Genomic DNA, 14,633 nt, shown 5'->3' on the forward strand with positions numbered 1-14,633 from the left:
TAATCAGTAATAATAGGCAGTAATAAATTTCCATCTGCACATTTGTAGAGTGACAAAATACATTTGTAGACGTCATTTGACAGTTTTTATGAACTCTAACACAGTCACGATACTTTACTAAAGTGAAACATCCAAGTGTTTCACTTCGTGTTGTGGAAATAAACGAGGTCATTTGTTAAATTAAAGTAGATGAACTTACATTATGAAATGTTACAATATGAGGATGTAACTTTATTACAACTTCCTGCTTTAACCACGAACATTTAGACTCCACCTTCAGTCGTACTTATACTTCATGTTACCACACTTGTACTTTTACTCCTTATACACTTGTTTCATAATGTTCATTACAATGACACTTGTAGTGTCATTGTAGTAGTGCAGTATGTTTGTTGTTGTGCTGTTTCTACTTCCTACTACCTGAATAGTTCTTCCACCTCTGACTGCAATATGGTTAATGTCTAATGTTTTATTTAAATGTTCATGTTTAAATAAACACATTAATGGTTTTCGGGTTCTTTATTTTAATGTCTACCTGTACTTCTCTGAGTTTATTAGTACAACTATAATCAGCTAATATTTTGTTACACCTCATGTGCAACCTGCCTCCAGAAGCAGCTCCTGCTCAGGTGAATCATTTGTTTTTGATACATTTTCTACTTCGTGTACTGTAGTATTCGTTTGCGTACTTGTACTCGTGGCCAAGCTCTGCCCTCCTGCGCCGCTTCAGCCGGAAAGACGTCACCGCTGAAACTGCTTTGCTGTGACTTTCACATTAAGTTGAGGTCTGTAGCAAACTTTGGCCCCGCCCACATCCTGTCCCATTTCCACCAAAAAAAGGCTTTTATTTTTTTCGCTGGTGCGTTTGTTTGTGTGTCGGCGAGTCCCGGCGGTGTAACCGGAGAGGGGCCTCGGAGAGGGAATGCAGGACCGCAATGGAGCACAATGCGATCCAGGTAAATCGATAGAAATTCCACATTGGAGCCGTTTTGAGGCGCTGGAATGCGGCGGGTTTGTGACCTGTTGTCAGGGAGAATATTTGAACCGAGCCGAACGTGGAGTTCGGGCCATTTGGCGTGAAGTGTCGTATTGATTGTTCCCGTATCGGGCTCGCAGAGTTTCGCTGACTGCAATTACAACTTTACCCGAGCAGCCTGAACTTTTCCTGCGCCCAGACGCGGACGTCCAGCCCCACAAAGCTGCCTTTCGCTCGGCGACGGCTCCGAGCGCGTCGCCCGGTTCCAGGAGCCGAATCTGTCGGAGGACTGCGCCTTAATATTTCTCATATTTTGTCGGAGTTAATGATAAATTTCTTTGTGTGCGGTGTCGACAGCCTCCACTCCTCGTCTACCAACCCCCACCCACCGCAGCAGCACATTACACCCAAATAAATTAAAAATTTTGACGAATGCGCGGCTAAAAATGTCAGAAAACTTTTACGCAGGGCCACATTTTCAGCAAAAAGGCCAATATCTGCGTCGACACGTCCCATTTTCACCGTAAGGACCCAGAAATTAAACCCACAGCCCGAAATATTAAAGATTGAGATATTTCTCGGCAGGGACTAGGTGGAGCAGCGCTGCTGGTGCTTATAATAGGAAGCATATTGATATTATTATCAAATCCTCCCCGACATTTTGTCTCCGCCGTAATTGCCTCAGTTTAAAGAGGAATGTTCAAATAGTGCGAGTCACGCGTAAATGAGGAGTTTTTTTTACTTTAAATTGCGAAAAGGTTTTTTTTTCTTGCAGAGCCAGGAAACACCGAGCTCGCGTTTATTTAGACCCAAACCCCCCGAGCTCGATTCAATATCGCACCGCTGCGTGTTTTTGTTGAGTCTCTGTTTAAATATTAATTTATTGCAGCATTACGTTTCCCCCCCATTGGCGAACTTACACTCGTTTTTTTTAGAAACAGGATATAGCCGAGGTTATATATATATATATATATATATATATATATATATATATATATATATATATATATACACACACACACACACACATTGTAGTAACACACAGTGTGTGTGTTACTACTTTTTTAATCAGCCATTTCTTCTTCCTCCACCGAAACTGTGTGTCAAAAATGTTGCTGCATTAATACAGAAATATCACGAGAGCTGACGTAGGAGGCAGATTAAGGGTTTCCATCTTAAATTCTTGTGTGTCGCTGCTCACATTATATTGTGTGGCTTTTATTTTCCTGCTGGTTTCCACCACTAGGCTGGAGCAGTGCTTCAGCGGCCCTCCCCCAGGGCCACAGGGAAAAAGGAAACTAATAATATGGGCTTCGGCTCCTTGACGCTCCTATAACACGGTTATTGCAGATAATGTAACGTGTGTAGTCTTTAACACTCTACACTTTAAAGGAATGTTGGTCACTCAACATGAATTTGTGTCCGATTCCTGGAAACAAATGCTGGATCATAAATGTTACAACTTTTAGTGTTTGTTGCCCGTTCATATTTGTCTTTGTCTCTTTCTTTTCCTGCATAAGACACTGCAGGATGTGTTGTGATGACTTAGGGTAAAGTTAACTATGTTGATGGTATCTGTACTATGAACTTATATTTACATACTGATTATTATTAATGAATAGTGGTAAATGGAGACTATTACTAATGAATAAATATTAATAAAAACAATATTGACAAATGCAAAAAAATACTAATAAAAACTGATGAGTACTGATAATCAGAGGTTTAATACTAATCAGTGCCAATGAATACTAACACATACTGTGGCAGTTCCGCCTCCGGCCTCCAGAGGTGCTGTGATGTTGGTCTTGTCTGGTGTGTGTGATGTGACTTCCTGTTTCCTGTCTGTTCTAATGTCAAGCAGACACTTTCTTACATTACATTTATTCTTATATCGTTGGTTCTGTGCCTTTTGGGTCCAGTCTCCAGTCAGCAGAGGTTTGGCTTTGTTCATCAGCTCGTCTGCCATTTTGTTTTTGAGGTTTTGATCAATAAATAATAAACAGTGGTGGATACTGTTACAGGTTGGCCATCGTACAAACTGATGATAACTAGTGGATACTGGAGAATTCTAATACACAGGGATGAGTATCTATGAATCCTGAAAAAGTCAACTTTTCTGCCTCACCAGTAGTTTGGTCAGGTTTACTGTATTTTCTGCCATGTAGCATAAATCTGCAGCACTTTTCTACTCAATGATAGTTTTTGTCAGAATGCAGAAGTTCATGCCCAAACTGTGGCTTTGGTACCAGAAGTTTGTGACTAAGCTTTTGATATGTTTTTGCTCTTAGTGTTACTAGATCCACACAGTGGAGCAGCAGAACGTATCCCTCACCCGGGGGGGGGTCCTGCATGAATTTGATGTTATTTTGGGTTTCGTCAGGAAGTGATTGTGAGAGTGACGAACAGAAACGCCAAGTTGATTCCTCTACACGGCCTTTCTGGTGCATCTGGACTCCACAGCAGCTGCAGAGCCGACGGGCTGTACTCCCCTTCAGGTTCAGTTCAATCCGTCACTTATTTCGGTCGACTCCAGACCTCATGTAGTGCATCTCCCTGTAATGGTGGAACACCTGTTCATAGAGGTTCTCCTCGTGGCTGCTCCCTTCTCAGGTTCCTATGCACAGTTGTCCTCCTTCAGCGACTCGTTCTGCTCAGGTTCAGGTCATGGTCTGTGGGTCAGGCACGAGAAGATGGAGAAATGTGATGGTTCTTCCCTCACTGTAATTACCTATAGACATAAAATCAAGGATCTTGGTATCCTGGTTACTGGACCAGCATCACTTCATCAAAATTAGATTTAATCCTTAACCCAAATATATATTAACGCTGATGGACAGATGGGCAGACATTGAAACAGGATGATGCCAATATAAGTAGTACTAGTAGTATTAATAGTAGTTGTGTTTCCATGGTGACAGGCAGTGTTATCTGTCAGAAATGTACTGGTTTTAAATAAAACCTTAGATAAGTTTCTTAGCATAAAGTTAACTGTGTATAAAATAATCATCTGCCTTTTTGTTTGTAACTTTGGAAGATGTGACATTCTGATCTGAGTAATCTCGGCTCGGAGTTGAACTAGCAGCAAAAAAGTGAAGTGAGCGTGTGATGAGACGTGGGAGCTGGAGCTGACGTGGGCTCGGGTTGATAAAGAGAAACAAACGCTGCTAATCAAATACTGGAATAATTGAGAGTCAGAGCCTTCAGCCTGTGGCTTTGTGGTTATCTGAGCTGCTAACTGATACTGTGACTCAGGAGCCAAGGTGGCGGCTCACGCAGATTATGGATTAGGTCACGTACTGCAGGGATCAGAAGAAAAAAGTCCTGGTGCTGATGAGTGAAATGTTAAGTGTGTAAGTCTGAAAACTCACAAAGGAGCATTTGACCCGTTGATTCCAGCGCTAACGTTGAAACTAACAGCAAACAGAAATATTGACAGAACAACGTGGCTTTAAATCATTTCATGGTTATCATCTATGTTTTAAAAGAATGTTTACATGAAATATCTAGTCATGAGTAAAGGAATCCTTTCTCGTGTTGACTGACTTCCACTGATAATAATCCTCTGAATATTACGGTGCAGTAACTCAAACCGTGAATGAGTTACTGCAATGAGCCTTTTCCACATACTGTTGTTTGCTCCTTGGTGCCAAGGACTCCAGTAACAGTGCGTCCCCCTTGTTTCAGGGTTGTGATATCAGTGGTTTGTGTTGGTGCAGCTGCGGCCGTTCAGTTCACCGACCAGTTCATCGCCACACAGTCAACGCTCCAACCAACAATTAGTGGCTTTGCCAGAAATGCTCAGCAATCAATCAGCTGATCGATCTCGATCCATCGAGCTTAACTGACAAACTGCTCCAGCAACAACGATCAACAGATGTCGTCACTTCCTGTGGCATCTTCAAAGTAAAAGTTTAAGTAGTTGCAGAATAGCGCTAAGAGCGTTTCAATAGAAAAGCAGCTCTGTGATGCGTCCTGCTTCATCCTCCTCCAATACTGGACGTCTGAGGCGTTCAGGAACACCACAGTGCTGGTCATCTGTGCGGGTACAAACACAACGCGATAAAATCTGGATTCAGAGGATTGGTACAGTACAAATTACAAAGAGCTCAACTGACGAGGACTAGTGTAAAACAAATATTACATATGTTACATGTAGTAAGTGTAATTTTTGCTTCCTGCTCATTAATCAGAAACCTTTTATAAACGGAACAGAAGTCTTTTTTTGTCCAACAGCAGGAAGCAGAAGTGAAAGTTTGCGGGTTGGATCCAGTTTGAAAACGTTAGTGATCCTGAATGATTGAAGCCTGAAGAAACAGGTCGCAGTTATTCAGCACACGAGGTTCCTTCAAAGCCGTCGTTTAATGTTGAAGCCGATAACGCGGCGTCGCAGCGTTTGAACCAGATCCAGATGTATTGGAATGTTTTCGGATGTGCTTGCAAACTGCTCTGAGAAGTTAATTTTTAACATTTCGTCTGCGGCCTGTTCAATATGTTACATGTCCTGCTGGAAAAACGGCCTCGTGTTACAGGTGTCGGTTCTCCAGAACAAACCCAGGAGAACATTTCGAGACCTTCTCTTTCCTGAACCGGTCTGTTGGAGCGTTGCTTTGTCGTAGGCGGTGTTTCCTCATGGCTTCCCTCTGTTCCTCTCTGACCGTGTCACTAACATCATATATATGGCTGCTTCTGCGTCCTCAGTGGTTGGGTGCTCCCTCCTGCCAACGCGGCAGCTACGCCTTCTACAAGTCGGTGAGCAGTCGAACCGAGGCCGACGGGCCCGTCAGGGTGTGGAGGCTGGGGGAGTTCTACTTCGTCCGCTGTGGACCCCAGGACCCCGTGAGCATCGCTGAGGTGAGAGGTGAAGCACTAGCTCATTCCTGAAGTCAACCAGATGAATATTGGATCAAACCTGCAAGTATTTGGCCTCAGCTGCTGAAAATCTTAATGAATGTTTCTTAAAGAGTGTAATCTATTGATTCAGCAGCTGTTGTGTAATGAAGTACAGTCTCTGGGTTTGTTTTACGATCACAAACAGCCAATGAAACGTTTCTTCCTGTTGACTGACGATGAGCTCGGAGCCACTTCATGCTTCTTTTTTCTAGAATTAGTTCTAATTAGTTCAGACACCGCTTCTAGAACGAAGTGGCTCTGTGTCTGGTCTGCTGACACTTAGCAGCAAGCTGTTTGTTTGATTGCAGGTGACGTTACTATGGGAGGACCAGGCCCGGCGCCACCTGCTGGCCAGCGCCAGGCTCTACTTCTTACCTGAAGACACGCCAAAGGGCCGAACCAGGGAGCACGGAGAGGTGTGTTCTGACGGGTCACACAGCTGAAATCAGTGTAACTGACGCAGCTGCAAAACCTGAAGCTGTTTTTTTTTTTTTTATTCATTCACTTTACATCACTATTTTCTATGGACACATTGATGTAAACAGTAGTTCCTGCTGAACTGAAGTGACTGGTGTCGACCAGTAGGTTCAATGTTATCCAGCTGAGTGACCGTCGTCGTCAGTGGTGCGTTGTCAGCTTTTAATCATAAATGATTGGACATATATTATTAATATATATACTCACCGTGCCGTACTCACCACAGCTCAATACAGAGTTGAAAGACAGCATCAGAAGTAAGTTAACTTGAAACTATTACGACTACTATTTTGAATAAAACAGGAAATTTGTCAGAACTATGATGATGCGGCGTTGGAGCAACAGCAGAGGGTCGTAACTGAAAATGGTTGTTTAACAAAACAGCTAAGAGCAAAATTGATCAGAGCTAAAGACGCTGCGTCAACATGTGCGAACGAGACAAACTAGTTTTGTTGAAGGTGCGAAGATAAAATTGGTAACAAATGAAATGGATCCTTCAGATTCTGTTGGTGGTGAGTAGGTGAGATGTGACGTTGTAGTGGTTCCACACAGAAGATGAAATGTGGCAACCTTTGACCTTGAGAGAACCAGGAGTCCAGGAGGAACCAAGGATCAGCGTTGGGTCGGTCCTCCGGGGCTGAGCTGCAGGATCACAGCTGACAAGCTGGAGACATCGGAGGCCTCGGCCGAACCAGGCGAACGCCTCTGTCTCCAAACATGCTGTGACTAAGAAGAGGACTCGAGTCCCTGTGAACAAATCTGAGAAGGGTTAAAATATCTCCAGCCAGCGTCATTAAACTGCAGCTCCTCGTTGCCCAGTTCAGAAGCTCAGCGGTTTTTATCAGAAGGACTGATTTACTGAAGCACTGATAACGATCAGAAACGTGTTGTAGAGCTGTGAGCAATAAAAGATACACAAGGTCCAGTTAAACCCAGTAAAAACACACCGCGACCATCTACTCAATCATGAAGTCATGCACTCCATACGTGGTAACACCCACACTATTCACTAGAACCTGGAACGTTCTTTGTGGTCCCGACAGGAATTGGAAACTGTTGTCATGAAATATGTTCTGTTCCTACTTTTCCTCTTCTGAGTCTACATGTTCAGAGGTCCGTGTGTGTGTGTGTTCAGGATGAGGTTCTGGCCGTGTCCAGGAAGATGGTGCTGCGGGTGGAGGACCTGGTGAGGTGGTCGTGTGCGAGGCCGGCAGGTTGGAGCAGCTCCAACGGGCTCCACAGGCCGCCACAGAGCGGAGGCGGCAGCACCGGGGCCAAGAGCAGCGAGCCGCTCAAAGACAAAAGCCAGAGTAAGAAACCGGAGCGCCTCGCCGGCTGCTTCCGGGTCGGTTCTGTGCTGACGCTGATGCCTGTTTGCTTCCAGACGCGCAGGCGGAGCATCAGGGCGTCACGGTGCTCAGCTACCCGCAGTACTGCCGCTTCCGCTCGCTGCAGAGACGCATCCAGGACGGCGCCAGGGGCCCGGGCCTGCAGGACCCCCACCTGCTGGCGCTGGGCGGCGTCAGGGTGCCGCCCAGCGCCCGAGTCATGTACTGCAGGGACACCTTCAGCCACCCGACGCTGGAGAGCAGCGCCAGCTTCTCCTGGCAGTTCAGTGAGTCCAACCCCTTGTTGCATTAGAACTGGCTAGTTTGAAGCAGGAGGACCCGGTAATGACCAAATCATTGATTTATTTATGTTGAGATGCTGGAAAAACTCACAGACAAATAACAAACACTGATGAATCAGTTGTTGGCACCAGCTGGACAATCGTGGTCCTCAGAGGATGTCCTGTGTTTCTGCAGGATGTCCATCCCTCAGCCTCCGAGGACGACCTCGGAAGAAGCGAGGCCGCGACGGGAGAGACTTCCCGACCTCCAGTCCGTTGGAGTCCTGGATCGATAAGATGAAGGTTTGTTGGTTTAAAGGTCCGTGACGTGACTGGAACCCGGTAGATGGAGCTGACTGCTGTTACTGTCGCCTCAGGAGAACGTGATGGGCAGCGTGGAGGTCGGCTGTGAGGGCAGCTGGCTCCCTGACCCTGAAGAGCAGCTGTTCCTGGATCAGCTTTTCACCTTCATGAAGCGCCAGGGCTCACCCATCCACAAAGTCCCCAACCTGGGCTTCAAGAAGAGTGGGTCTCGTCCGTCTGCTGGCTTTGTCGCCCTGTTCTGTTTCCTTCTGTCTGGCTCTGCATTCATTCGAAGTTTGATTCCACTGAAATCTTCGTTTCTTGTGCTTTGGGACTGAGGTTGGATTAAATTAGTTTGTTCTGATTGGAGCATCACTCAGTCCCATATTTCAGGTGCTTCGTCGCCTGGTGCCCTGTAACGATTAGTTCACTCGGTGTGTTTGGAGACACAGCAAGCGTCTAATTAGAACTTTGACTGCTGGTTCTGAACATGTCTCCTCTGCCCCCAGTCGATCTCTTCCTCATGTACTCTGTGGTCAAGCGGCTCGGAGGCTACAAGAAGGTGAGTGGCTCAGTGCAACGTTATTAGGCCATGTTAGCTCAGGCTAAAGCTAATTCACACTGAGACCGACTGCCACTGCTGAGTCTGTACGATGACCAGTCAGTTTTAAGTCTACGAGGATTCATTTCAAGGCAAAACAAGCAGCTGCTGCTGACAAAACCCAGCATGTTTTTTTTTACTGAGGTATTAAATTCGTCATTATTAATGGTGCTTGTTGCATCTATATAAAACGAATACAAGTCATTTTATCATAAGATGCATTAACTGTAAGTGAGTGAACACAGTGCTGGTCCAGGTGGTTCCTGAGGTTCTGGATCAGGGTTCTGTGGGGTCCCATCACTGTTGCTGCTGTTTCCAGGGAGACTCCAGCTGCTGCAGCTGTTGATTCTCTTCATGTGTGTCTGTCACAGGTGACGTCGGACCGGCTCTGGAAGGTGGTTTACAACGAGCTGGGAGGTTGCCCCGGCAGCACCAGCGCTGCTACCTGCACCAGGAGACACTACGAGAGGTGAGGGACACGCAGACATCCAAACACCAGAACCCTGATCCCGCCACGCTTTCGTAACCTCATCTGCATCTGTGTGTTCAGGCTGATGCTTCCTTATGAGGAGCATCTCCAGGCCGGAGGGGCAGAGTTTAAAGTCCCAGAGTCCCCATTGCCTCCCAGAGGCCGAGGGATGAGAGGACGGAAGCCGCTTCATAGAGGCAGAAAGCCGGGACTCAAAGCCAAGGAGAGGAAGAGCACGAGCCCGGCTGCTCCAAATACAGTAAGACGGCCACCGTTTCATGTGCCTGACACCAACAGGTTGCTGTTTACGTGCAACAGCAAAGAGAAAGCGTGACATTAAAACGCTGGTTCTCCTCTGGCAGCAGAGCCCAAACGGCACCGCGGTGGTGAAGAGGGGCCGAGGCCGACCGCCGGGCACGCGCAACAAGGCCACACTGATCGCTCAGGCCAAGATCCTGGCGCAGCAGCAGGCTAAAGCCAAAGCAGCTGCAGGCGGCGCGGCGCCGAGCGCCGGCTCCACCAGAGGCCCAGGTGGACCGGCCCCGATCGGCACACAGCAGGTAGCGCTCAGAACCTGACACCTGACAAAATGTACAGAAATGATTCAGGGCGTCGTACGAGTGCAGGGAAGGTGTTGTCTCATGAATGTACAGATGATGTCTGAGGCTTCATCCCTGTCTCCTCTCCTCCTCCTGCAGCTCGTCCAGCCCACCATCCACCCCGTCAGCATCCCTCTCAGCCCCGACCCCTCCCCCACGTCCACCCCCTTCCTCCCGTTCCAGCACAAACCAAAGGAGCTGAAGCCGGACCGCGAGTCGTTGGCGCCGGCTCCGGGCGTGCTCCTCTCCACTCTGCCTCGCCACTTTGTGGGAGGATCTCTGAGCCCCATTAAAGGCGTGTGTCCTCTGGATGTCTTCAAGAACTGCCTCACCCTCCAGAGAGGTCCAGAGAGCCCAGCGCTGACACCGCAAGACCAGACCCAGCACCATCCCACCATCTACACCCTCCAGCCCAAAACTGGGAGCCCAGATACGCCTCATCCCAGCGGAGACCAGCTTCAACCCCCATCACTCCTGCTCCACCAGCACCATGACTGCTGCTTAGGGTGCAGCATGGACGCTGGAGGCCACAGGGGACCGGGGCGAGATGTCAGGACCCGGCCTCATCTGCCTCCTCTCCGGGTCCTGCCTCTCAACCTGGACTGCAGCGTGCAGGTGTGCCAGCTGATGAAGACCCGGCGTCTGGACTCCACTCAGCTGCAGAGATTCAACCGCCGGCTGTCTGAGGCGCTGTCCCAGGACCTCAGCACCTGCTCTCCGGTGACACCGCCCCCGGAGCAAGCGCTGCCTCTCAACCTCAGCAAGCGCTTCATGGCAAAGAGACCCGGTGCCGAAAGACCTGAGCTGAGTCCGGCAGCAACGAAAGGAACCGCAGAGCATCCGCCAGGTAAAAAGGCCAGAAGCAGCTCCCTGGAGCAGGCGGAGGACTTCACCCTGGGGGCACGACTGAGCACCGGAGGAAGTGGAGGCCAGGCCATGGAGATGAAGAACCAGGAGGAACCCGCGGATCTGAGCTCCCCTAGCAGGATCAGGGCCTTCTTGCTCGGGCTGCCGCCATTCCAGGTGAAGCTCGAGGAAGATCTGAATGGGACGAGGTTTGGGAAGTTTCCTCTTTCATCATCGGACCCCAAAGTAGAAGGAGGAGCAGTAGTGAAGAAGGAGATGGAGGTGGTGGAAACGGAGAGGAGCAGCAAACTGCAGGAGGAGAGATGTTCTGGGACGGACCCAGCGCTGCAGCAGACCCTCAAACACTGAGACGCGCTCATAGCATTAATCACTCGAAGGAACGCGGACGCCGCCTCGGGTTGGAGCCTCGTGGGGTTCAGGCTCAGCCTGTCTCCAGATGTGTCTTCCTGTGGGTTTCAACCATGAAATGATTGAACTTTGCAGGAAGCACAAAACACAAAGATGACAATCACAATCAGTTTCTGCTTTTCAGATGAGACTGTGACTTTTACGAACACTGCCATAAATCTCCATAACACTATTAACTCCACTCTTCAACGTTACAGTGAAATGTTGATTAAGACTCATTTACCTAAAAGTAACCATATTATGTATATGGGTGATGCTATGCATCAAGTTTCATCGTTAGCATCCTGAGCGTACTGTAGTTGAGTAGTTCCATTTTAAATTGTACTCTACTTCTGTAGAGAGAGAGTTATTTTCTGATAAAGTGTTTAGATGTTACCTGGAGCTCTGAGCGAGAGGCTGCTCAGTCTATACGTTATAGCTTGTTTCTATAGTCCTGCTCGTTGGCTCTATTATATAAACTCTACACACACGTGCCTTAAGTGGCCAGCGACCACTTTCATCGCCGGCTTCACATTCACCTAAAGAGATGCCTTGATGTTGATGGACGGGATCAGCGAGGACTTAACTCACGTTGGCGGCGTTCCGGCCGGGTCCAGGTTCTGCTGGAGGAGACGAGGGACCGTCCAGGATCAGACTACCTCAGGCTGCTTCCTCCTGCTCCGGACCGGTCTCCTCCTGCTGGTCAGTAGCTTAACGTTCACACAGTGAACATCAGCGGGTTCTTCACAGCTCAACGTTTGGCTGCTGTGAATGAGTTGTCATGAATGGATGAAAGCAGCCTCCAGAAACACTACGCAGCTGTTGGAGCCGGGCCGTTCAGGGCCTCCGTGTGGAACCAGCTGCTGCTCCCTGCACAACGTCCAGGCGTCTCTTTAACACTCTGCCACAGATGCTGGTTCAGATTTGCACACAGACTTTTCCCAGTAGCGTCATTTGGCTGCTGACCGTGTTTTTAGTTCCCCTTCTGTTATCGCCGTTGTTTTAGTGGAGTCGAAGCACCTGGAGCTGCTTCATCTCAGCAGCTCGCTGCAGGTTGGTCTCACTTTGATCATGCGTCTTTTTGTTTCTACTTTTGCAGGTTTTTATGATTGTTGCTTCATGTCAGTCTCTGATCAGAAACCACCTGGATTCTCATGTTCTTAGTATTTTGACGCTGGCGGCAGCGTCTCGTTCCGTGGTTCCACTCGAGGTTTAAAATGGAGAAATTTGTGCTGTTAAAGATGGTGCCGTTCAACAGTCACAGGAAGGTGGCTCAGCTCAGCTGTTCAGAACCCATCCAGGCCACTTGTACCTAACAACTACTTGGTTAAGTTGTCACCCAGTGAAGGCAGGAGGTGCATTCACAGCTTTCGTGTAGTTGGTTTCACAAGTGGGACAAATTCCCAATATTCCCGAATCAGCAATCAGACACAAACTCAACGGACGGTGAATGAGACGACAGCTTTAGTGAGACGTCGGGTTTGAGAGCCTGCGTCTGTGCCTGTGAATGCGCCGCGTTGGTGAGCAGGTCTGAAGCTTGTCCCTTTTGACATTAAACTGGCCTTAAGGCTCTGACTGGGAGGCTCCCAGTCAAACCACAGCTTCACTGGATCAGTGTCTCAGTCTGAACCTTCACAAACCTTGGTTGTATTTTATTTTCTGCATGTTTTGTTCGTGACAACGTGCCACTGGTGAAGGGAGATGTTCTAGTTTAGTTGAGCAGCATGTTAAAAACCGTATGAAAGTTAAATAGTTTCACCTTTTTGTTATTTAAGTTTAGTTTTTAACCGTTTACTTTATTTTGCCTTTTGATAAAGTTTTAAATTCCAATGTTTACATGTTCAGACAGATCTAGTCAGATTAGTCCTGAGTGGCTTCGCTCATTCATCCTTCAAACCAAGTGCCTGAAAGTGAGTTAAATTTGCCCTTTGTTCTTCATGTGGCTCATTTAAAGCTGAATCAAACCGGACCTACAGAACCTGAGTAAGGTGACAACTGAGACGTAAAGATGCCACATGCTGTGCTTTAACAGCTGATGTTCACTTTGTTTGGGTCTAGAAATGAAGCAGACGATGGAGCTCCATCAGTAAATGGACCCGTGACCTGCTTCTGGTTCAGTAAGACGCATCTACAGCCCAGTGACTGCGTAGCTTAAATGAATGGAAACTTGGATCACGACGTTGAGGTCTGTGAGCCAGTCAACGCCGTCTGTCACTGACGACTGGTAGGAGCCATAAACGTGCCATCATTTCAAACATGCCAGTATTAATGTCAAAGATGCTGCATGTGGCACCTTCACGCTCAGAACCCATGAATGTCTCTCTCCTCCCGTTTCTCCTTCGGACCCGTCCTGTTCGGGTTTGATTGGATGCGAGTGTTTGCTTCCCGTCGGGTTGTTGCATGTTTGTACTCCAGCTTCATGTGTGTCTCTGTGCGGGTTTCAGGTGGGCGGCTGTGCGTCAGGTACCATTCCATTTTAACACTGTATATTTATAATAAAGTAACCTGTTATTAACGCTGAGCGCTGTCTGTGTTTGAGAGCTCCCATGAAGACCGCAAAATGTGACTATGATTTAATATCAAAATAATTGAAATGAAACATGACTCCAAACAATTAAGACATTTTTTGTCATAATATTAACAAGTGATTTGTTAAATAATTAAACTGAGCAAAGTCGTCATAACAAAACTTATTTCCATTGCATTAATGATTTAAAGCTGAAAAGGTGGTTGAAATTTGATGAAATGTTTCAAGCGTCATTTATGACATAATTCTAAAATATAAAACATCTGCAAGTGCTGACAAGAGTCAATCACAGCTTTTGTATTGAATCTGTTTTAGTTTTGCATTGACTGCTAAAGCTCAGATTCCACCGGGGGGAGACAGAGACTCTGCTGAAACCGTAAACAGTAAAATGAGACTTTTTATTTTGGAGAATTTCTGCCATGAGGCAGATTTTGCACAATCAAACGTTTTGTGTTAAATAGTTCAGTTACTGCAGCTGCAGAATATTTTGTCACTGACAAAAAATATTTAAATTTGCAAATGTGACTATGTTGATCTAACCAGTAAATGAAAGTTTTGGAGTTTTTTCCCACATTAATGGTGCTTTTTAACATTGAATAATACAGTTAATTTGTGTAAATCTATTTACATCGTAAATCAAATGAAACAGAGTTTGGAACCTTTTTTCTTCTGGAGCAGGACGATGTAAACTCCCAGGAGGAAGTGAACGCTCCGCAGGCTCCGGAGCCTTGTTTCCTGTGTCCAGAGGAAGCAGACAGGAAGTGAGTGGCGTCCCCGACAAAGCCTGCGAGAGCAGAAACACAATGAGGGCGAGGCCACAGATGGACAAGCTGCTCCATCCTGCAGCGGAGGCGGATCAATAACATCAAAGAGAGAGAATTTAATGAAACGTAGAAGCAGCCACCAGCAGAGAAACGCTCTAAAC

General features: G+C 47.1%; 1 protein-coding gene across 4 annotated transcripts; it reads left to right on the top strand.

The window, feature by feature from the left end:
• The first annotated feature begins 822 nt into the window (after window positions 1-822).
• On the top strand, window positions 823-13,702 carry zgc:77151 (uncharacterized protein LOC337153 homolog). Of its 4 annotated transcripts, none has more exons than XR_003788148.3 (13): window positions 823-956; window positions 5,678-5,830; window positions 6,178-6,285; window positions 7,482-7,656; window positions 7,731-7,961; window positions 8,152-8,258; window positions 8,333-8,480; window positions 8,768-8,820; window positions 9,231-9,328; window positions 9,410-9,587; window positions 9,691-9,888; window positions 10,027-12,234; window positions 13,240-13,702. XR_003788148.3 is itself a non-coding variant. In XM_029173703.3 (12 exons), exons 1-12 carry the CDS (start codon window positions 936-938, stop codon window positions 11,140-11,142), a joined length of 2,586 nt encoding a protein of 861 aa, XP_029029536.1. In that variant the 5' UTR covers window positions 823-935; the 3' UTR covers window positions 11,143-13,702. The 4 variants fall into 4 exon arrangements, 2 of the variants coding, with proteins under 2 accessions (XP_029029536.1, XP_029029537.1); XR_005898622.2 differs by having other exon boundaries at window positions 10,027-11,883; XM_029173703.3 differs by having other exon boundaries at window positions 10,027-13,702.
• Window positions 13,703-14,633: the final 931 nt, after the last annotated feature.

The sequence above is a fragment of the Betta splendens genome, chromosome 14 (genome assembly GCF_900634795.4).
Source record: "Betta splendens chromosome 14, fBetSpl5.4, whole genome shotgun sequence".
Taxonomy (NCBI): Eukaryota; Metazoa; Chordata; class Actinopteri; order Anabantiformes; family Osphronemidae; genus Betta; species Betta splendens.